This window comes from Hippocampus guttulatus, chromosome 12, assembly GCF_054856545.1.
Source record: "Hippocampus guttulatus isolate MCC_2025c chromosome 12, RoL_Hgut_1.0, whole genome shotgun sequence".
Lineage (NCBI taxonomy): Eukaryota > Metazoa > Chordata > Actinopteri > Syngnathiformes > Syngnathidae > Hippocampus > Hippocampus guttulatus.
In genome coordinates, this window is record NC_141272.1 from 18,332,445 (window position 1) to 18,356,688 (window position 24,244).

A 24,244-nucleotide genomic window follows, 5' to 3' on the forward strand; every position below is an offset into this window, starting at 1 on the left:
GGACACCGTGAACTGGTTGCCAGCCAATCGCAGAGCACACATTGATGAACAACCATCCGCGTTCACACTCATACCTTGGGACAGTTTAGAGCAGGGGTGCCGTCGCGATCGACCGGTAGCTCGTGGAATGGTCCCAAGTCGATCGCGAGGGGTATAGAGGAAAAAACAAACAAACATTTGTGTGTCTCGATGCATGTTCGTAATATATTTTTTGTGTTAATGCAAACTGCACCCTAATAATCCTATCAGTCTCACCTTCACAAAAAGTATGAAAGAAATAAAATGAAATAAAGCAGGCCATCTTTAACCTACGGTGGCGTGTGACCTGCATCAGCGGAATTTGTGAGTGGTCAGCAGTCTGCAAGTGCAGCTTGTGATGAGAGCTGTTGAACTATATCTTTTATCGATATCATTCTTTTCATTCAGGGTTTGTTTCATGTACAATTAACCGAGGCCGCGGGCAAAGAATGGGAATCTGGAGGGCAGAGAGAAGCACTTTAAAACGGTATGCGTGAGCAACGATCGTTAAAAGGCTGCCTAAGTGTGTCGCATGCCTCAGCGTCAGGCTATTGCTCATCATGGCATGCGTGTGTATGTGCATTTGTATGGGCACGTGCGCGGCAACGGGTTGATCGCGGGAGGTTGGTTGATCGATTGTCGATCTTAGGTTAAAAAAGTTTGGGCACCCCTGGTTTAGAGTGTTGCATGAACCTGCCATGCTTGTTTTTGGAATGTCGGAGGAAACCGGAGTACATTGGAGAAAACCCACACAGGCACAGGGAGAACATGCAAACTCTACACAAGAAGGCCAGTTTGTAACAAGCACAGGAGGAGGATCTGGAGCTGTGCGTAGTTGAGGAGTTTAGTCACAATAATTTAAGGTTTTTGTGCCGCAGACAGTGACCTTTTCGTCCTAAAATTATTCTAAAGACCAAAACATATTATGTCTTCCTGGCCTTTTCTCTCACTGCACACTTGGAGTGTGCAAACCAAATTTGACAATGGCAAGGCTGAGAAATCCATTCTGTTGATATGCTGATGTTGTCTGTCTTGAATCAAAGTAAAAATATACAGTTTGTAAAAAAAAAAAAAAAAAGGTGCCTGAATGGAAGTATACGATTGAAATGAAACACTATGACAATATCATGATGTTCTTTACTGCTGTCCATTTTATTTCATGACTGTTACATTTCAAATTGTATGGTACTGTCATGATAAGCTTTATCTTTAAAAACACACACCCCCTTCCCCCACACACATAGCACTCTTTTTTTCCCTGCAGTTATTGGTCCCTTGTAATACATCATCTTCTACTTTGACTTGGAAAACATGAATTTGTCAATCCTATGAAACCAGTTCCAGAGCGCAGTCTAATTTCTTGGTCCCAGCGGGTTGAACATGTTAAAAGATGTCCAGTGTAGAGCGGCAGCAATAACTACAGAATGAAGTGAATCCCGATTTTAAAAGAAAGCAACACAGAGAGGGAAAGAACATCATTTGCAATCACGGCGATTCACTTAAGTTCCAAACCCCAAAGGAAAGAAAAAGACACGTCAACAAGTTGGATGAACATCTGATCTTCCAGATATGAATCCGAGTAGTCTCCTCAATGTTCATTCACCCCTCGTTGCTAACGTCGGCTGCAAAGCAAACACAATTTTTGTTATTTCTCCATCTCACTATGTATTGTCTGGTCACCCAGTATGTACTGCGGAAGCAAAATCACGAATCCCTCTTTTAACTAGTATTAGCATTTGATTTGATTGAAATTCAAATTAAAATGAGAGTGGAACCTTTGAAGCCAGTCCAATATGCTCAATATGTTCCATGGCACTTCAACTTCAACTGTTTCTCTGACTATTTCTCCTACAGGACACAACACAAATAATTAATCAGTTAAACTGGCACCATCAATCATTGATTAACTGATTTGTGTGTGCGTGTGTGTGTCCACGCGCGTGCACGTGTGTGTCTTCAATTTGCACCATATCATGCAGGTGACTTACTCTTCTCACAGGGGGATGTGTACTCGGTCGTGGCCACATCAGCTGCAAATAAAAATAAAATCAGATCAACATCCTCGACAGGGGAACAAGGAAAAGGAGCACACAGAAAAGAATATGGACTGTAAAACGTTGGATACAAGACTGTTTGAGTTCCAAGCCGGTGTTCCATTGGAAAAATGTGGCAGAAGCAGAAGAGGATCTTACTTGGCTGGTAGTAGTCGTAGACTTTGACCACAGCTGCCTTCAGGTTCTCGACGAGCATGTCCTGCTCCAGCGTCATGCTGTAAACCGCCGTCTCACCTTTCGTCAGCTGCAAACACAAAACACATGCCACTGAAAGGGCTTGCACTTCTATTGCAAGGTGATAGCCTGATCTGCGACCTGAATGCTATGGCGTCAATGAAGGACATTGTGTGTCACTTGAAATGTGCTTGAACATATTTTTCGTAAAGTTGTGGCCTCCATTTGAATTGACATGCAGGGGGAATCTCATCAAATTAGTTCCAATAACTACAATATCAAATTTGGGAAGAGACAAAGCTCAGTAGAAAAAAGAAATTTTCTCCTCTCTAATTTCATGGACTTTGATGGGTGTGTCTTGATAAAACTGTCACAGTTTAACAGCTTGAGGTTTCTGTGAAAAAAACTCAATCTCATCAATAAAACACAGTTACTCGACATACGATCACTTACATGTTACCCAAAAAGGTTTTTGTAATTTATGACATTATCATTTGATGATTTCATAAAAATGCGAGTGCTTTCAAAAAAACAAAACAACTGAAACGACTTCATCTGCCTATAAAACTACCCGATAACTAAATGACAGCGAAATGCCATTTGTTTTCATCTCGGTCAAATCATTTGCATACATGCTCTTTCATTGGCATCCTTCCGATCAATTTGTGTAGGTGAGAGTGCTTGGGGGAGGGGAGGTGGGCACCGTACAGCCAATTGTGTGTGAATCTGCAAAGGCGTCAAGGTACTGCAACGCAATTCCATTGATTTCGAGCATTGGTCAGCGAATTTCAATCCAGTACATTTTAGAGATGAAAAAAAAATCTCCTACCCGGTCCAAGTAGATGTTGATATAACCATCTTCCACTTCCACACGTTTCACTGATTCGTTCTTCCTGAGCTGGAGCATCACACAGTAAAGCGCCATCAGCATCGTTCAAATGCTAACAGGTGACACACCAATATTTGAGGGGAGAACAAAAAAATCGGAATTTACCGTCTCCAGAGAGCTTTGATCCAAAAAGTGTCCAGAGAGGAGTCTGATGTTAATGATGACCATGTTTGTCTCCTCTCTCCGACCCTGGTAACTGCAAACACAAAATGGTTTCTCTGCAACTCTCAAGAAATAAACAGATTCAAAATCGAGCATGGATGCAGACGTTTTTAAGGGAAAGAAATCAGTGCATGTGGTTGTTTCGTTGTTTGAAAATTTGAAAAATGAATATATATTAGGGGTGGCCCGGTGATCCAGTGGTTTGCGCGGCGACCTTACAGTGCAGAGGTACCAGGTTGTATCCCAGCTCCGGCCTCCCTGTGTGGAGTTTGCATTTTCTCCCCGGGCCTGCGTGGGTTTTCTCCGGGTCCTCCGGTTTCCTCCCACATTCCAAAAACATGCATGGCAAGCTGATCGAGCATTCTCAATTGTCCCCTAAGTGTGAGTGTGAGCACGGATGGTTGTTTGTCTCTGTGTGCCCTGCGATTGGCTGGCAACCGGTTCAGGGTGTGCCCCGCCTACCGAGTTACAGATAATTGAGGACAATTGATGCTTTTGAGGACAATCCATGGACGCAAATCGACAAAATAAGTAATCTGTCGAGGCAGAGAGAGACATCAACGCGCCCTTACCTGACATTGACAGATAGGTGGAGCTGTGGCTTGCTGGAGCTGCACTTTGAAATGGCGTCCACAGTGATTTCGAAGGCAGAAAAGTCAGGAGGAGGGGGGATGTTGTAATGCATGGAGATCTGGCAGGGAACAGGACCAACATGTGTTCTTTGAACACACTTCCATCTCAATCGCACATGACGCTTCAACTAGACCAGCGGTGTCAAACTCATTTTAGTCACGGGCCAATTTGGAGTTACATCTTCCCTCAGAGGGCCATTATGACAGTGAGACCGCAAAATGATTACTTACACACAACAAATTAATAGATAACTCGTTTTGAAATAAGTCAAGCCGATTAACATAGTTTGTTCAGTTATTGTTGAAGTGACGGTAAACAGGGTAACAAAATGATTGCAAAATCTCAACGTTAGTTATTACATGTGACAATTTGACATTTCGGTACAGATTTAGCAACACGTTATCGGCTTTCGCAGGCCACATCAAATGACCCGGCGGGCCGGATCTGGCCCCCGGGCCTTGAGTTTGACACAGGTGAACTAGACAATCAAAATCGCGGGTACAGTCGGAATCAGATGACCGCAGGTAATGTACGAACTGTGTTACAAGAAATTGGATCACGAGTGCAAGGTCGTGGAAACGACGCCTGAAGTTCATCCCGAACATCGGCCCTCGAGTCAAGTACAAAGCTCGGATTTTGAAGCCTCGAGCAGCAACAGCTACCACCTGGACCAAGTGCTAATTAACTGGTAATTATTTGCATGTGAAAGGTGTGTCTGCCAAAAACATTGATCCATTGCCAAGTGAGATCTTACCTGTGCCAGAACACAGCTCTGCCCCTCGGCTCGAACGGTGTATTCTCCAGGGACTTCGCTCAGCTCCTCCTCCTGGTACAGGAGCCGATTGCTCTGGTCCACGATGAACTCCTTGTCCAGACCTCCTAATGACGTTACCGTCACGACAGTCCTGCCCCCAACGCTGTACGTGGCAGCGGCGTATTTCGCCAGCGCCTGCAGGGCCACCACGGTGTCCTGAGGAGTGCAAGTGTACAGAGTCAAAGTAGTCTGCCTGGATGGTCGAACCTTCTCCAAACTCCCGCTCACAGCTTTGCTTACCTGCGTGGAAGAGAAGCCTCCGTTCGTATTTTGCTGCTGCGTGAGCCAGTGCACGATGCCGGAGCTATAGTCCAGCCCAAAATCTGGCAGGGCGGGCCCGGAGAGCAGCGCCAGCAGCACATAGGAGGTGATCTCCACCTCCAGAGAATCCACTCCTTTCCCAGAGACTCCCTCTCGGTGCCAGTAGCGGGTTCTCCCTGCCACGACAACATTAGCGATCAACATGGATCACAGAAATGACTGGGGAGACATTGCGTTGTTCAACAATTGAAATCAGCAACATGGAATCAAACGGCAGAATCGGGCAGCACAATAAATTGTGAAACTATAAAACTCAGCTTTGCTCCCAACTGTCAGAGCTAAATTCATGTTTATTTTTGTGACTGTCGATTTCAAGAGGCGCAACAACAGAAATGTTTTGAAAGCGAAGCCACACTGAGTGCTGTTAGTCATATTATGATGTACCCATTGTAGTAGACTGCTGGTGCAAGTAGGTGATGAGTTTGACCCTCGTCTCCTCATCCCGAGCCAGGGTGAAGGTGTAGGACATCAACGCTGTGGTGTACAAGTTGTCCATCTGGCCAGCTGCCTCCTTCAGACAACCCAGACACCTCTGGATCACAGGATCCTGTCACAGAACACACGCAAAAATGTAAGGGATCCAATCGTCTCAATGGGGAAATCACAAAAATGACTGCTCTGTGCATCTTGGGGTGAACGGTTTGCTTCCAAACATTTTAAGACAAGAAAATGTCCTCATTCAGTCAGATTTAACGTTAACTTGCAACAGCCGTGAAATGACACATTGGAGACAAATTGAAGAGGCTGATTGTTAATAAGAATCGTGCAGGAGTCTCAATATAAGCCCCTCCTGTCTTGCTGGGGGCAGGAAGCTCACATCCGCTCCACAGTTCTCCACCTGTGTCTTTAGACTGTGAGCTCAACAAGTCATCATCGTGGCAAAAGTGTACTCGGAATTCCACCCGTTGTAAAGGCGGCACGGTGAGCAGTGGCTTATTTTCATGAAAAAAAGGGCAACCCCATTAAAGCGGAGTGTGATTTTAACCAGCTTGGTAAATTTGGTGTTCAGTGCGCTGTAATTTGGTAGTTGTGGAAAAATTGTGCATGAAAAAAAAATCGACTGACTGACTTGGGTGCAAACAGTAAAGGCACCGTTGATTCATTTCTTTTAAAAATTCTCAATCTTTCCCAGAGTGACATGTTCTCAAATGCCATGTTGAACTGCGCTCGAAAAAAAGCAAAACAACATTTGACACCCACGGCCAGACGCATCTGCTGTTCTATTGTATGAATAAAAGCTGAAAAGGAAGGTTGGCGATCGCGTACAGGAGGACACAGACAGCGAACAGCTAACATCACAGCTGGCAAGGTGGGATGAACACAAAAATGTCCACGTGTTATATCCGTATTCACACGTCGAAAATGAAGATTGAACTAAGCATGACAACCGATGAGGTTGGCGGCCAAATGCTTTCAAAATGGGAGTGACGTCACACTCACTTCAATGTCGGAGTCCAGTTCCAACAGGGCGGCAACGACGTAAGCCGTTAGGGACACGTCGTCACTCACTCCTCCCTGATGAGACATTAATATATGCATTCATGAATCATTGTATACTTCTTACATTGGTCCTGTAACATTCAACTAACAGACAGGAGCAATAAAACGAATAATATAAATGGATGTAGAAACACTAATCCTCAGAACTCTAAAATCAGTACTTTTAGACGACACCAAAAAAGCATGTGTGTTTTGCCTTGTCAAAGAGAGCAAGACATTTTCAACAGTTTAGATGCCGATCGTGGTTTGAGCTACTCTCATGACGCGATTACAGATCAATTTAAGACCGAATGTGTTAAGCAACTCCGCAGCCTAACGGCTTTGATGATTTTCTGACTGCGTCACATACACGCCAGGTCAAAAGTGGACACTTGACAACGTAGGACAAAATATAATGATTGCGGTCTGTGGACTTGGACAACATTGCCAGCCCATCTGCAAACACGAGCCAAAAAGGAGCAGGCGTTGGTCACTTGGCGCAGTTGCAAAGGAAGTGGGTGGACTTGTTTGCTGGCGTGAGCTATGAATATTGTGATGCGGTACATTGAAGACTGTTTTTCTATCATCTATGTTGTGGCTTATGTCCCTTTTCAAATAAACAACAAATGAAAGGGAAAATGAAATTTTTATGAAAGCTGATCACTGAACGGCCCACCAAAATCCTGATGGTGTGAAGTTGAATATGATATTAGGGGTGGCGCACTTTTTGAGATCCAATACCAAGACTGCAGCCTCGCGGATTGGCCGATATCAATCCGATACAGATCTTTGTGTCACGCTAAGAGTTGTTCATTATGCGTGGATGTAATTGGTTTGATCCTGACATCCAAAAACATCACAATCCAACAACTGCTCCCGTGACGAAAATGCACGGCAACAGCTCGTCTCTGCAAAGTGATTTAGTTTGGGTTTATGGATTGGATTGGACATCTCTTTTTTTTTTTTTTCCAAGATGGCGCCCGAGTAGGCAGCCTTCGGCAAGTGCTCTTCAAGAGCCTTGCTTTTTTGTTCTTTTTTGGTATTTTTGTCTTTTGTTTTGTCACATGTTGTTTGTTGTTTCATCGTGTGGACCTGATATGGACTGTTTTCAGCGCTTTTTGGCCACGACATTCGTCAAAGGAGAAGTATCTGTGCTTGGTGGTTGCGCCTTCTCGGCAGCACGCCTGTACCAGCACAGATGTTGATTGGGAGGAATGTCGGCGCCATTGACTGTCGGTGCTGGACAGACCTGGGGCGCTTGTGTTTTTTGCGCCTGTAATGGGCAGCATTTTTCACAACCCCGTTTTGTTCAGTGGCTATGTCGGCGCTGTTGGACAGTCGGCGTTGGTGCGGCTGGATGGATGGCTGCTGAAGTTGAGGATGAGGAGAGAGGAGCGTTGTCGCAGAGCGCCGATGCGTATTTGGAACTGAGAGTCGCCGCTTGGAATTGAAATGGATTTCCATGGGACAGGAGAAGTGAACCAATCTCTTTTTTCGTCAATGGATGCTACAGCTTCTTGTTGACTTTGAAACTTAGCTTGTAGCCGACGTGTGCACATTTTGAGCATGACGTCTCTGATCCACTGGTTAAAGGACACTTTGATTCTCTCCTCTTTCATCTCAAACTGCTTCAAACAACAAAGCGTGTGACGGAAAAGTGGTTAGGACTGCACGACTGTCCGTGTTTTATGTTATGTGTTGTGTTTATTATTTTACTTTATGTTAACTGTTTTGTGAAGCGCTTTGTTACAGCTGTCGCTGTTGTGAAAGCGCTATATAAATCAGCATGTATTGTATTGTATCTCATAAAAAAAATAAATAAAAAACTTTCCGATACGGATCCAGTCATTTTGGACATAATCAAACTCAATACCGATCCAATGGTTCGCATTGGACCATCCCTACATCAGATTGTATCTCTGACGATTGCGCGAGTGGTCATATTGTGGCTGACAGTTCTGGGTTCATCGCGTGCAAGCATGTCAACGAGGATACTGGCGTCATCACCTTCATGCCATTATGGAAGAGTTTGCCCACAGATTGGATGCAGCCGTCACTCCCTTGCTTTGAGTACAACCACTTCTTGGCATCTAAAATGTTCTTGGGATTAACAAAGATGTAAGCCTTTGCTCCATCAAATGACTTCATCACAAAGGTGGTCAGCCTAGAAAAAGAGAGAGAGAGAGACAGAGACAGCGACAGAGAGACAAACAAACTTTTGAAAACAAATCAAAGCGCAGTGTGTCTGTGGAGGTAACCCCAACCATGCAACAATCGCATCTCGACTCTGTGTGTGAAGGGAAGCCTCTGAGCTTGAGTTCAGCTGAATCTGACTGAGGGGCAGCAACATTTTTGAGTGCAAACTAAAATATTCACAAAATGAATCAAATATGATCACAGTGCGACCCTCCAGGATCCCCCTGCAACCTTGTTACCATTGAAGCAAAAATTCCACCAGAAATAAACAATCAGATACAAATACTCAGTGCACATTCAAAATTTGAACATATCAGACTCTTTGAAGGGAGTGGGGAGAAGCAAGATGCAAAATTAAATCCTTCCTTGCACTTCAAGCATCCTCGGGTCCCTTGAAATATGCATTAAAAAGCTGAATTTATTGTGATTATTTGTTCACCGAAAAGCTCCCAACCCCTTGCAATGCGGATGTGATGAATGCAGCCAAGATTACTGTCCTACATTAGCCACTTCAAGAGTGCAACACATTGAAGCTGGTTCGTCCACTCTTTCAGCAAATATGGATGTGATGTGACACTTGAGTCCTCATTTCCAGAAAAAGCCATCCCCAAGTGCCAAACTGCGCAGCATCCATTTAGCAGAAAAAAAAACGTTTGTCAAACCCCCCTCAGGCATGTTTTAAGCCCACGAAACGCAAATATTTCTTGGCAGCAGCCTCGCAAAGTACATGGCTGGAATATTTTCTGGTGCCAAAACCAGAAAGCTACGCACACCAGAAAGATACGTCGGCTGCCATTTCCAGTCTTGTATCAAATGAAGTGTGAACTTTAAGCTGAATAAAGTCATCGTATAGCAAAGCACTAAATACTTCAAAATGTTCTCGACCATCTGATGCAACTGCACTACGTTGTGTGTTTCTGAGACACATTTGATTTGTTTCTCCCAACAGGTCAATCATTTGAAATTGTTGACACAAATCACTGATGAACGCTGCGGCTTTCCTACTGACCAGGTGTTGCCAGATGCGTCTCTCTTCCCAAAGGCGCTGTAGGAGCCATCGTCATGCTTGTAGGTGAGCTCCCTTTGGTATCCTGCAACAAACGCGCATGTACAAATACACACGTCACATTCTCGATTGAGACCAAACATATGCACGCTGCCGCATGGCTTGGATATTTTCTGTTGCTTCCAAGACTAATTTTATCAACCATAAATGGCCACGGAGAGAATCAAACATACAAGCCATCCATTTTTGAATGCATGTGAGGCGTCTTAAATAATTATGAACCAAGTAGCAAGCAAGTACAGTCTTGAGACACGTTTGTTGACAGGGAGGAATCAAGTAAGTGCCTTCCGCGATCGTACTTTCCCAACGGTTTTGATGATGAAAGGTAGTTTTATTGAGCTCCTTGGTGCGAATGATGACTCACCACTCGTGAGGAAGCGCGTCGCTTTGTCCAGAATCTCAGCAGTCAGTTGACCGGTGCTTTTCAGGTAGTTGAGAATGAAGATGTTGGGGGCAAAGAGCAACATGTTCTGCTCCCCGCAGCCATATGGCATCGCCAGGAGTTGGTCCAGGTTCTTAATGGCTCGGCCCATCAGGTCACCTTTGGCAAAAAAAAAAAAAAATCTAGAGAGCAGTTCTCTGAAAATGCGGTACAAGAGCACAAACAAGAGGTTTTTAATTTTATTTATTTATTTATTTATTTTATTTTTTACCAATTACAGAGACAGTGGCTCTGACAGATCCTGGCACAAACACTTGTGGCAATGTAAGAGAGATGTTCTTTTCCTCCGGTCCCTCTGGCAACAAAGAGAATGCAAAAAGAATGCGTGAATGAGTACTCAGACCATTTAAGGATTACACTTTCCAAATAGAAGCAGAGTTAAAATGATTTCAAATACGACGAGAAAGATCAATGGGAAACTTTAAATTAAAGTTCCTCAAGTTTGAATAGGATCTCACATTTCCTCTCGATCCAAAAAAGAAAAGATGAAATTTTACCATCGGATCTGACAAATCTTTTGACCGGTAAATAGGATTTTCGAAATTCGAATCAAACTGCAGCCCGTGGCGCAACCTGCATTTGTGATTTGCCATGACAGGTCGTCATCTGGAATACAAAGAGCAAATTGTGTTCCCATCTGATGAGACTTCACTGCAAGAAGAGCAAGTTTAATTGGAAAGGCTTGTTTGATTATAAACAAATGGCAACTTTGGGACTCTTGAAGGTGAAAAAAGATTCACCAATTACCGATTCAATTCCAAAATTACAAGAGTTACCGTTAGAGTTTATCAAAAATTTCAGAAAAGAGCTTGTAAATGTGGATCCTGACGAACCCTATTTTTGCTATGACAGCAACAAAACAAGAATTCATCTCTCAAACTCTCCAGTGTGCAAAACAAGGAGCTCCTAACCCGTGTCCGGCCAGACTGTCGAAACAAGTTCTTGTTGGAAAAACCATACCTGCAGCGCAGAGGAGCGCGTTGTGGCTGACTGACTGGGGTGTTCCTTCAGCCTACAAGAGAAACCAACATGGGAAATGTTCCACGGGAGTTAATTGCACAACACAACAAGCCAGAGCCCCGACCCGAACACATTCGACATGGCGTAGGGCTATTCAAAAGGCCAAGCAACCTTCTGCGACCTTGATTGGCATCCATCTGTGTTTAGTTCAATGAGACATTGCATTTTTACGGCCTCAAAGCAGGTTCCAAACAAGGCCAACGGATTCAGAGAGAAAAGCTAACTCGACGGCTGCCAAGAGAGAATGTGATTTTCTCAGACCCCTGTCAGTGACGTGACCTTGCAGTCGCCACCAATTCCACAATCACATCTGCTGACGTTCTGTCAGCGCAGTCATGTGCAGTCGGATCTGGAGCATCTGACAGGAACTGACCTCCACCAGCAGGCTGCGGACCACGGTGTCAATGCGGCCCACGTCAGGGACAGAAGCCACCTCATTGCCGCACAGAAATCTGGTCCTCATGGCCTCAGCGCTCACCTTCAGATCGATCTTGCCTGAGTGCAAACAAACAGTCCTATTCAGAGATCGCGTGAAGTCATGCGTCTTCACTCCAACCTTCAAAAAAATTGACTGTACATCTTTCTGGACTCATTCACTTTTCGGGTTGATACGGAACTCTACCCCTTTCTAGGAATTTACCTTTTCGCGCCTAGGTTCCAGTCTTATTCACTGTCATTAATTTCAAACATGACCAGTCTGGTCGACAGCGTGTTCATTTAATTTCTGCTTGAGGGGTCACAACTATTGGAATAATTCCAGATAAAAAATATCTTGTCCAGATAAAATGAAATCATGACCTGTGAGTTCAAATAGCATTCTACCTCATGAATAATTCACTGAAAATCACAGTCGTCAAAGTGAAATGCAGAAGGCAAAAAAATTTGTAGTGATGTCATTATTTTTACCAAGAGCAGTTGGAGTGACAATCCAAGTGAAGGTTCTGGTCTCTTCACTGCATAGACACATGGTGTATTGGCAGTCGTCACAGTTTTTGAAGGTATACGTGTCTGACTGAGCCAGTGTCACTTTCACCTGCAGACACACAGCGACATATTTGCCAGTGTTCGAAGGCAAACAATAGAATACAGAAAGTCCTTTTGGAGAATGTGATCTCTCCGAGCACGGAGGGGAGGCTGTTACAATTCAAATGTCATATATGGCGCAAACACATGCCGTTAACACAAAAAAAAGTGATTTGGGATTATTTTTAACAGATGTGTCTTCGCTTGAATAGCCACTGTACACAAACTGCAAACAAAGAGAGATTTTATGTGCAATGCACAAACCACACGGGCGGTCTTGGCTCATTCTCCCAATGCTTTTTGCAGACTACAAAAGTCAGTGATCCAGGACAGAGACGCCAGTTTCTATCAGGGAACCAAATGAAATCATTTTGAATCCTTTCCAAGATGTTACTTCTTGAATGAGTTGTTGATATTTACCATGATGCACTTGGAGAGATAGTTGAAGACAGTGGCTTTGAGAGTAAACACTTCCCCACGGATGACAGAGTAGGGCAGCGTGAGACTGACGAAGAAGGACTGGAAGACAGTCAGCGCCGTGGTGGGCGCCACGCCGAAGCCCACAGACGAGACGCAGAAAGCTCCAGCGGCCCACTTGGTGATGGTGTCTGGGATGGTCTTCTCCACATTTACTGTTCCCGCGTCTCTAAACACACGCAAGGCATTGCACGCACACCAAGTTGCTTTGAGCTCAGACCTCATGGAGCAACATTTCAAGAAAGTTGCAATTATCTGCCATCTGAACAGATTTACCCAACAGAAATGAGGTCCCAGATCCATGTTTCTGGGAAGAATGTCCTCAGGGTCTCCTCCTTGTCCTCCTCGGTTTCCAGTTTATCGGAGAGCGCAATCTCATTGAAGCGCTGGAAAACCGGACCATCTACGGCGCCATCGACTATGAAGATAAATTGAAATACAGCAATGCTACGATTTCTGCGCTGGATAATTTGAGCTATTTCGAAAAATAGTGGCTGCCCATTTCCGCATTTGAAGGAGTGCAACTTTTCAAGTGGTGGAATTTGGGAACAAAAACTAGACACGTTCAAATGAGGAATCAGCAACCAGCTCATTCTCCAAAATCGCGATATAGTGAGAGATTAAAGTTTTTATTGTTGCAAACCCACCTCCACGGAAATACGGACCCCTAAGCAGGCAGTCGTAGGGTTTCTTCACATCAGAATTTGTCACAAGCTTGACTCCAACCTCCTGAAATCGAGAATGACATTCATCTCATCAATTATGGAGCTTGCTTGGTGAACTGGGAAACTGTCATGTTGGAACGGAAATGCACATTCTGCATTCTCAGTTGAATTTCCCAGAACATCTTGGTTCAACATAAACCGTTATATTGATTAACCTGGGAATTAAGTGTGGGTTCCTACTTGTTGGACAACATCAGGGACCTCATTTATCATGTGTGTATAGCACAGAAGTCTGCGTGAAGCATGCACACAATGTTCACACACTGGGCACATGTGTGGAATTCATCAAGATGGATTTGTCTGCAAGAAACTGCGCAAATCCACCAACAGCTCCGACCGTGCATACAAAATGTGGTGGTCGATCCGTGAAAAGAAAGCCTGAACTGCGATACATCCCAGCCATAGATTCATCGTAACCAGATTTGTTGAAAGCACTTTCGCGCAACTCGTTCAGATAGGAAGTGATTTTTTTTCAATCAATGCACAAATAATCTGTGACCTATATCGTCTGCCGGAACAAATTCACACTTCATTTTCTGGTGCGGTCCATCACTTTGGAATGCCCTCCAGCTATGTATTGACAGAATGAATCCTACATTACGTCAAGGTGTGGTCCATTTATACTTGATATCTAAGGTCGGGACGCTCAAATCATTCAAAGTAGAAAAAAGTCCTCATCTTCCAGACACTGTGAAAAAGAAAGATGCTAACAAAAGTAAACACGTCACATTTGGCTACGCTCGCTTTTCTCATGCACACCTCTCCCACTCAAGCATGCAAATACACAAACACATCACAACCGTAGCATTCATCACACCTAAAGTGACACAGGAAATAGGCTATCCAAAACACCATTTAGAAAATAAAATGGCCATGCTTATTCTACATATTTAGACTTTACAATGATCTTGCAACAGCAGGTCACGGATTGTGAGCCCCATGTGGCCCACAGGCCCGATACTCACATCCCCTAAAAATAACAAAGGCCAAAATCAGTAGTACTTGACGTAGCTGCCGTAAGAATCAAGTCCAAAGCCTTACTTTGAAGATGCTGTAAACATCATTTTTTTGAGTGGTTGGTCCAAAATAAGGTGAGCGCTTGCGCTGCCGTGCCACCATCTCCTCTTCAGGGAATGGTATGGGCCTCGGAAATGGTATGGGCCTCGGAAAGCAAGGAAATGGCTCAAAGTCTTCGATCTCATATGGGTATCCCATCAGCTTCTGCAGAGGCAGCTGATCGTACACCTACACAAAGTGAAACACATGATCAAATCAATGACTTCATTTGAAGTGCAAGTTTCTAATTTTGAGCACATCTGCCTCACATTGCAGATGTCAAGGGTTTGTATCTGGTCTCTGGACTCCCTGTGTGGAGTTTGCATTTTTCCCTTGTACCTGCGTGGGTTTTCTCTGGGACCACTGATTTGCTCCCGTATTCCAAAAAAATGCATGGAATGTTGATGGAACGTTCAAACTTGTCCCTCGGTATAAATTGTTGTTTGTCTCTGTGTCTTGTGATTGGCTGACGACTTGGTCAGCGTTGAGTGCAACAAACTGAAATTTCTTGGCGAGAAACTTTTTCACTGGGGTGATTTCAAACAAAAATATAAATTTCAGATTAAATTAGGTATTTCTGAATGGTTGCATGCTGTTTAAGCACAAGAAAAAAATATTTTAAAAAACAGATCTCCTGGAATGTAATTTTTGGAACTTTGTTTTTGCAGACCTCAAAAGTCAAAATCAAAATTCAGGACTCTATTGTGAAAACAAAGAAAAGTAACACTGCAATTATCAATATGTGTATCCTATATTATTATTCCATATTTTCCGCACTCTACGACCCTTCTAAAAGCATTCAATTTTCTCAAAAGCCACCTGTGCGCTTTATATTCCGATGAACCTTTTATATGGATCAATATTCTGATTTGTTGGATGCAGTCTTTTAAATGTTCTGTAAAGCGCTTTGTTTCAGCTGCAGCAGTTATTGTAGCCCTGTATAAATAAAGCTGTATTGTAATATATTCCCTTTAGCGTAGCTCCATCTCGTGGATGTAGAACGCAACTACAGCCACTGATGTAGCTTCTATTCTATGCGCCTTACAATGTGCCTTCTGCCCGAGTGATGAAAACGGTTTAAAAATAGGCCATTCATTGAAGGTGCGCCTGATACTCCAAACCGCCTAATAGTCCGGAAAATATGCTACCTTTGATTTTGTTGGCCAAGCCTCCTGGCTGATATGCATCATAACAGAAATTGATTCATTTCAGTTGCTGGTTCTATATTTAGTCTTACATAGCCAACGGTGAGTTCCCTCTCTGACTGCAGCAATAGGATGCTCTGGTCAATGGCTCGAACAGAGCACAAAGAGCCAGGCTGAGCCTGAAGTTTCAACGTGGTTTTCTCCGCTGGAAGCTCCTGGACGGATGGGAATTCAAGAGAAACCTGAACAAAAGACAACAGTTGGGGTCAGTGGCGATTTCAAATGATCTCTTGCTTTTACATTTACAACATTAATTTCATTCAGAGGGTAAGTATGTATCATTTGTGCTTGGTCATCACCAGGTACAACCTTGTTTTTGAGACAGAGTTCGATGGGGAAGTTCTGGCTGTCAGCCACAGCCTCGCCACCAGGCAACACCGTGTAAACTACAACCTGAGCAAAGGGTGCCAGGTCAATCACTTGATCGAGTGGGATGGTCACCTCCCCTTTGTTCACTGACAGAGGCAAGAACAGGATGTTGCAGAATGAAATCCACAATGTTTCAACCAGGAAAAAAACAGTCACTTTTCATTGTTTTGCAATGAAATTACATTCGAAAGCATGTTTGACTGACAAGTCAAAACATCCAAGCAGAAGAATGAAACAGCTATCGATCTATCGATCTATCAGATGATCAAAATGTGGAATGAAACAGGCATACCTTGTGAAGACACATTCACAATGAAATCATTTCACATTAAAGATTACCTGAGCCCACTGTAACAGACACTGGGAGATGGCCGTGCTGCACAACTGTTCCTTTGGACATCACCTAAGAAGTACAGATAGAATCAAAGTCAAGTGTGACCATACCCACCCACATACGTTTGAAACGGGTGTATTCAGTGTGCGTATTAGAGGTGTATTAGAGGGTGCTCGAATTTCTTGTGCAGGCTGAAGCTGTCAGTACAGAGACCAACTGGACTCATGTCAGAGTTATACCCAGACAAGTTTAAACAGAAGAACTCAACTCAGGGAAGGTTGTTGGTGCAGCCCAATGGGAGTGGATCTCTCAGAGCGAACGGCGGGCAGTTGCTCCGCGATCACACTCAAAGTCCCTCTTGTTCCTCGTTGGTCTTTTTTTGTTTATATTTGCAAAATACAAGAAAGAAACTGCCCCCCGTATTTGCATACTACGCCCCCAGTCCAGCCCCTTGGTCAGAGATGTGATTAACATTTGTCACGCTTTGAACCGCAGATACTTGAACACCATCTCCCACCAATAAACAAGTCGCAGACTTTGCAGATGACAAATGGTCGCTTGGGCCGCAACCAGTTACCAGACAGTTTTTTGATGTTCTAAAACACTTCGTTCCTAAACTGTTTACCGAGTCTAGCCTTCTTCTATCTGTTTGCACTATTGCGGTTTTGTGATAAGTGTGGATTCTAAGAGCCTCTCCCGAGACAGCCCGACACCCGAGCTTAGACATTTGGGGGTGCTAAATACACAACCCGTCCAGACAGAACCATATTACATGGAACTTTAAACATGATATCATTCTGTTCGTAGATTCCTCAACAACTCACCAAGTAGAAAAAGTCTAAGGTCATCTGACCCTCCTTGAGCTCCTTTCCCTGGATGATGTACCGAGCTCGTAGCACGGCATCTTTGTCGCAGGAGATCTTCCCGCTAACCTGCATGAGCTTCAAAAAACTCTTACTCTTTGAGTAGAAGACAGGAACGCCATGATAGGCTGCTCTGTACTCGGGTTTCCGTATTTCTGGAATGTACAGTTTATTGTCATCATCCAATTTGGACATGGCCTGTTAACACACAACAAAACAATGGTGAAATTCTGAGCCAGATGAAATTTTGAATTTAGGATCCCGTTGGTTGTTGTGCTATGTGGCAACGTTGCAAATTATAGGCAATCAAAATGCACACCGAAATTTTCACACAGACGAAAAGTCAATTTCCAGGTTTAAGCAGGGCAGAGACATCCGGCCGCCGCAAAGACATAAAAATACAGTATGTATGCATTGTGTCTTACAAAAATACTTGACCATGTTTACAATCTACTTGCGGATGAAAGAGTGAAGCTGGTGGCAAAAATATACGTAAGCGGCCAGGCATGACAACAGGATCTTTTATATTTTTTTGCCACGTAGCTTCTCCTCCCTTTTTGTTTACATAGTTTCTTGTATTTCCTTTTTCTTCTTTCCTCTGTAAAAGTATTGTCGTGATTTGGATCTACTTGTCCTTTTCTGACAAGCTCTTTACGTTGATATTTAAACGTCATTGGCATCAGACACTATTTATGGTAACATTGTGTAGATCTCAATACATAGATAACACCATTTTGCTCGTACTTATCTTGATATATTTAGTCTCAGACTGTGTTGGTTAAACAAACAGACAAAAAAAACAAAAACAAAAAGGACGTCATTCCTCAAATTTGCACCACAGCAGCCTAACAACAACACATTAGTCACAAACCTTGAGACTGACATAACCGCTCCATTTGCTGGTGTCCAGTGTAAAGGAAGCCATGCCTTCTGAGTTTGTGATGAGTGTTAAAGTGATAGAGTTCGGGCTGAATAAGGAGACAGACTCATTGGCGACAGGTTTGTTGTCTGGACCAGTCATTTTGACCTGCAAACAAGAAGAATGGGGAAAAAATGTTGAGCCATTTAGGGTTTTGGATGGCTACACCTTAAATTGGTCGCTTAAATGGCCTACAAAACGAAATATGTTCCCATCATGCACGTCAACAATTAGGTATTAGAGGTGCGGTCAAGTATGGTTGGGCTTGGTTCGTACTTTGGTCTCTCGGGTGGCATCCTGGCTACGAATAGCAGCAATTACAAAAAGCACTAACCGCAGCGTCATCATCTGAACTTCCCTTCTTTGACCACCTCGCTGCTTGAGAGACTCACAATAATAAATTATCACAGATGAATTAAACTCCGGATGTTGCAACATTACCTCGAACAACGAAGCATTTAAATTGTATGGACCCAAAATACTTGACAATAAAAGCCAGGAAACTGAAAATGACCTCTAACTTGCTCAGGACACAGGTCATGACCAACCACGGCTCACCTGTTTGCTGAAGCTGAGCCATGCTTGGTCATGACCTGAGCCCTGAGCAACTGTGATGTCATTTTCAGTTGACAGCAAGTGACAAAATGGCTGTCCCCTCAGATGGACAAAAACGGGTGGATTTTACTGTAATCAAAGCAATTGTCATCAGAATACCATGTTGAAAGTCATGAAAAATGGGGTTGATTTCCTCTTCAAGTTCAAGTATTCATGTACTAAAACCTTTTCAAGAAGATTTGAGCTTAAATGTTCAACTTTCTTGACATTGTGATGACTGTCATCCAAATCTTTGACCGCTACGGTTCAAATCTCTCTCGACTTGAGTGTCCGCTTTTGAGGGCAATTTGTCCTTGGGCTCATTCGTTGGACATGGTCTTACGTTGGCTTTCATACCACTTGAAAAAAGTGAGTACCTTTCCCTGGAATGCGATGCCAGGCTTGTAGGCTTTGGGTACATCTTCAAAAGTGACTGTTCTGACAACGGCACTGAAGCGTGCCCGCCCTGTACCTTTCAGCATCACCCCTAAATGGGAAAGAGGATTATTCATTCGAACCAGTCATCAAGTGGTATCAGCAACATGATGGTTCGAAAAACGTTTCACTGGCTTACCTGTGCCATGCTCTTCCAGTTCAGCATCCACCACAAAACTATCCTCATACATATACATGTTGAGGTCAAAATCTGCCATGCTCACCGTTTCAAAAGCACAGCCGCTGCGATCGGTCTGGAAGAGTGTTCCAATTTTTTGACGAATGCAGTTCGTGGCATTACACAAAGGGACAGACAATATTGTTCTAAGTCAGCTACTCACTTCCAGTTTATATGTCTTGCAGACGTCTGTCTGAACCGGGGAACGCCAGGAATAGCGGACAGCGTTCCGACAAAACTCCGCCTTGACTGAGCCAACAACTGGCTTCCCGTAAGTGTATCTGACCGGAGAAGCAAAAGGAAAGCACAATCAGACAGTTTTAACTTTATGATTGCTCACGTGCAGCAATGGTGAGTGCTGTTCGGAAATTAACGTTTCAGACAAATGACAAGACATTTGATGTCAAATATTTTCACTCAGTTTTAAAACACTTACTTTCCACAAATCTTGAACGTGACCTCCTGGTCCAAGATTGAGATCACACTGGGGAGGTCAACAGTTACCTCAAATTTGGGCAAAACTAAAGAAAGAACAAGAATAAATGCTCATGAACCAAAAAAGGAAGGTGAAGCGAGCACAACCATTACGTCGCAACTATAGCAGACCATATTCCTTGATGTCAAAGCTGTGTGAGATTTTCTCTCCTTTGTCCGTGGTGGCTGTAATAACGTAGGTTCCTTGTGTTGCCTCTTCAATCATGGGATGGGAAAGATCAAGGATTCCCGCCGAAACAAATTTATCCAACCACTGAGCGATCCGATTAGAATTGGGGTCCTACATGGACAGACAGACAAAAGACAAAAGTGTGCTGTCATCGTGGAGTTGCAAGTGACCATCACCAGACAACTTGAAGAAGAACAGCACAATTTTTTTAAACTTTCTGTGGCTCATGATCAGTGGGAATTCCAGCTTTGATTATTGTCGAATTTAAAATAAAATAAAAAAAAGGCTGACATTCTAATTCCAATTCGCCCTTTGTTGTTAAATGTGGGAAAGCCGATTTTCACAACAGCAAAAATTCCTGGCCAATGGAGGCGGCTCCTCTCACTCCCTGACTCTCCGACAATTAAGTGTCGGAGAGTCGCAACCAGTCTACAATGACATCCATCACACATGTTCGTTGAGCGTAGAATCTGTCTGCCTGCGCCTGGATCAAATTCACCAAAGTCACATTACTCTCACCGCACCACAACTTGGACCTGGTTTTACCTGCTCTAAAGTCACGTCTACTTTTAGTCACCCCAAATTGTCATATGCGCCGGGGGCGTGTCAAAGAAAAATACCCCCTCGTTCAACTGTAACACCCAGCGTGGCACAAACACAGTCTACCTATTTCCCAAACACGGTAAACTAGACTTGCTGTGGCAGCGACCTGAAGGTGTGCCAGTTTTTACGGCAAGCGCATGTGCACCGTCTATGGACATACAGCCTCAGTTGTTGGTGTGGCTCAAAATGGGATTCTTACCTGGAGCTCCACCACCGTGTACTGAAAAAGAACAAACGGACAAGTCAGACTCATGACTGACAGTTTCTTGGATATACATAACAACATCACATCGCAGTTTAAATGTTCATGAAAACGTATGCTGGCAATGACATTAGAGGAATCTTATTGGACGCTGACATGACCATATGCAGGGCTTCAAGCAAAATAAAAACATACATACATAAGCGCGCATAATTCCAAATGCAAATGGTTAATTTATATTTATATGTATATTTTTCACACATTTGAAATAATTATATGTCTGAATTATAAAACATTATCCCCTCGAATAAAGCACCCGTACAATATCATATGTGTACCTTGAGCGAGGCGCGTGTGAACAATATCTGAAAATTACTTGGCATTTGATTTTACAAAGAAGTGTTACACATTACCTGGACAAGATTAACGTTTCAATATGGCACATCAAGCTGTCCATAAAGAGCTCTTCTTGTCTTCTGCTTGTCAGAGCACGTGCAGCATTGTTGTACTGTATGTTGGAGTGCACTTTTTTCCAATTCATGGCACGCTGGCATTGGTGCTCTTTGATTGCACGTCGTGCATTCTAGCATTCTCCCCACTTCCCTGTCCGCAATCAAAAATGCTGGGTTGTGTGATCGAACCAGGTGTTGGCCTTTGAAATGTTCGATCCATTTTGGAGCCGGGTGAAAATCCCTCAATCCAATTTGAGTTATTTGTTGTCCTTTACTCTGCTGCCAATGGGATGTTTTGCCTCAAACGTCATGATTGACAGACCAGCATCCACCCGGTCAATTTAAATCGCCACACCTGCTCAGTGCAGACAAATCACCAGCAGGAGAACGTATCCTCTTGGCAAGGTGAATTCATGAACACCATAAAGAAAATCGAAATCCAATGTCTGTGCTTCGCTTTAGATTGCAGTAGTATGTTGTACAGTATTGTCAAGTCTAGTTGCAAACAACACAAGGACCGATTAGGCATTATAGTTGAAAGGCACATTCATAAGCGCTTCTGTTTTTTTCTCGACCATTCACAAATCACTGAGTGAAACCTGTTCACGGTGCCTGCCGTCATGTTCGTTTTGAACTCACTGGCAGTAGTTCCGATGCAAAGATCAATTGGCAGATGATGCAGGGAAAATTTAAAGTGGCCTGAGGTGCAATAATTATGATACATTGACAACTGACTTTAAAATCCCTCAGCCGGATAGGATGTTCAGATAGGAGGGTCGCATGCATTTTTGTCAATTGACTTGTGCACAACTGACTTCTCCCGTCTCGTGTGCTATCTTGCGCTTTTGAAGCGACTCCACACATGGTGGAGTCGCTTCAAAACCTATTGAGAACTTACCAGGCGGTCCACCGGGATGAAATTGGAATCCATGGAAACAATTCGGAACTGCACTGTAAAGGAATGTCACAATGAGAAAAAGTTTCGAGCAATTGCTTTAAAAACATGACATGCAGGGAAAGCCGGAAGGAGGGCATTTTTCGCTCTGTTCGGTGGGTTGTCGAGGTCGACAATTTCTATGTGAAATGTATTTGGAAAGGACTCAGATTGTGATATGATGACTTTGACCACGGCAGGAGTAAGTAAAATCTGTGAAAAAAAATGTGCACTCTCTGGCCGCATTTAGTGTCTCAAATTTGGTTTGCAATCAGCGACCGTGCCTGAGGAAAACTAACCAGTCACAGAGAGAAGGCGAGACTGATGAGGCGTTCAATCGTTTGTCGTGCACTGGCACGCACACTCATGAGCGGACCTGTGACCTTGGATTTCAGGGGCTTTTTCTGAAACGGTGGTAGAATGTCCACCGCCAGAAAATAACGAAATGTCCATTACTCATTGGCCAACAACTCGACAGTGGGAACGGGCCTTCGGCAAGGATTCCGATGTGATGCGCAAATAGCAACAGTTCTCCTTGACAGCTCAGTTCATCATCTCTTTTGGAGTTTGAATTGATTCAACGTTCCTGCCTTACCCCATAGTAGTCACTCAACTCTCAATATTTGGATAGTGGTGATACGTACCGGTCTGCCCGGGTTTGTAGATGGGTTTATCGGTCTGGACAATGTGGATGAACGCAGGAGGCTGAATGAGGATTTTGGTCTTCTTTTTCATGGTGGCATTCTCCCCTTCCACAGTGACGGTTATGGTTGCCACAGTACGAGTGCGCACTACCGGGACCTACAGTGCCAAGGAAAACACACACACACACACGCACACACACACACACACACACACACACACACACAGGCAAGACAACAGAGAGACTGTAAACTTGTACAGATATGATGATCACCGGTCTCTGTTCTCTGCAGGTCGAGAAGTGGATTTACACTTGGGTTGATGACAACGCACCTGAAATTTAAGGCAGTGGTACAAGTCCTGGTTGACGTCCTTCTCCAGGATGACGGTGCTGTTAGATTTTGTGTCCAAGGTGATAGTCAAGGCGACGGGCTCCATGGGCCCCTGGATGAGGGCGCACAGTGTTTCCTGCGACCCTCCTCTCACCTGGGAGCTCACGGTCACGGCAAAGATGCTGCACAGAGGGAGAGAAGGCCAATATTGCGCTAGTAAACAACTCGAGTTTCACATCGCGGCAATTTCTGGGGCAGACAGCATAGAGAGCAAATTATGAAATCGTCAAAAGTCAGACATCCATTTTCAAGTCAAAGTTTGAAATGAACGCTGACGATCTTCATTCCTCTGTGGGAGCAACTATGTCAAGGGCTGCGGCCAGAGTTCAGCTGAGACAAAAGTCAAGATTGGCTCTACTTACATGTCATTGAGATGATCCGATGATGCACTTTGCAGAAAGACAGATGCAAATATGACCGCCACGGTGTGCAGGACAGGTGCCATGTTTGCGCAGCACACACAGCGCGTTGTTCCGACGGGTTGGCGAGGCTTTCTGCACCAGTGGTCTGGGACACTGATGCAAACCTTTTGGACTTTGTGTTTTTTATACACCACCAATCCACCACAAACGCCCGCCCCAGCTTCATGAACACTGCCCCCAACATTCCCTTTTACTTTGCAGTCCCCACCCTGCTGCCAAACTAGTTTTACTCCCCAAAAGTTAAAACCGGACCTTCCAGCTGCAATTCTGGGAAATTTGAGAGATGTGTGTGCGTGTGTGTGGGGGGGGGGGGCAGGCCTTCGATCAGCAGGGTGTAATAATGTGCGCGGTGGCTGAACCAGTATCACAGCTGTCCCATACCTGAGGTCGGAATGAGTTCCACAATGCAGGAACGTTACAAAAAGTTCTGCCCACCTACATGTCAAAAGAGAGGATGTCAATGGGTGAACAATTGTATCATGAATAA

The 24,244-nt window shown here is 44.0% G+C and overlaps 1 protein-coding gene across 1 annotated transcript; it reads right to left on the minus strand.

Annotated features, from left to right (window-relative positions):
• Nucleotides 1-1,244: 1,244 nt before the first annotated feature.
• LOC147197724 (alpha-2-macroglobulin-like protein 1) lies at nt 1,245-23,780 on the minus strand. The gene is made up of 37 exons (XM_086125839.1): nt 23,698-23,780; nt 23,277-23,457; nt 22,946-23,102; nt 22,266-22,318; nt 20,913-20,933; nt 20,053-20,221; nt 19,883-19,967; nt 19,610-19,727; nt 19,408-19,522; nt 19,211-19,320; nt 18,192-18,347; nt 17,282-17,518; nt 16,463-16,526; nt 16,064-16,209; nt 15,787-15,936; nt 14,535-14,738; nt 13,416-13,497; nt 13,045-13,171; nt 12,712-12,937; nt 12,175-12,301; nt 11,642-11,763; nt 11,209-11,260; nt 10,460-10,543; nt 10,171-10,347; nt 9,750-9,831; nt 8,552-8,708; nt 6,506-6,580; nt 5,450-5,612; nt 4,985-5,181; nt 4,685-4,900; nt 3,870-3,988; nt 3,241-3,331; nt 3,076-3,144; nt 2,211-2,316; nt 2,007-2,048; nt 1,794-1,866; nt 1,245-1,640 (listed from the first exon to the last, which is right to left on the minus strand). Exons 1-37 carry the CDS (start codon nt 23,778-23,780, stop codon nt 1,631-1,633), a joined length of 4,446 nt encoding a protein of 1,481 aa, XP_085981965.1. The 3' UTR covers nt 1,245-1,630.
• Nucleotides 23,781-24,244: the final 464 nt, after the last annotated feature.

What these genes read in the sequence shown, in the direction of transcription:
- LOC147197724 (XM_086125839.1), bottom strand. Translation starts at nt 23,780, where the DNA reads ATGGCACCTGTCCTGCACACCGTGGCGGTCATATTTGCATCTGTCTTT. An exon ending in GGGAACTCACCGTTGGCTAT is followed by an intron (nt 14,739 to 15,786) that starts GTAAGACTAAAT and finishes CACTTTGTGTAG; the next exon opens with GTGTACGATCAGCTGCCTCT. An exon ending in AACTGGACTCCGACATTGAA is followed by an intron (nt 5,613 to 6,505) that starts GTGAGTGTGACG and finishes GTTCTGTGACAG; the next exon opens with GATCCTGTGATCCAGAGGTG.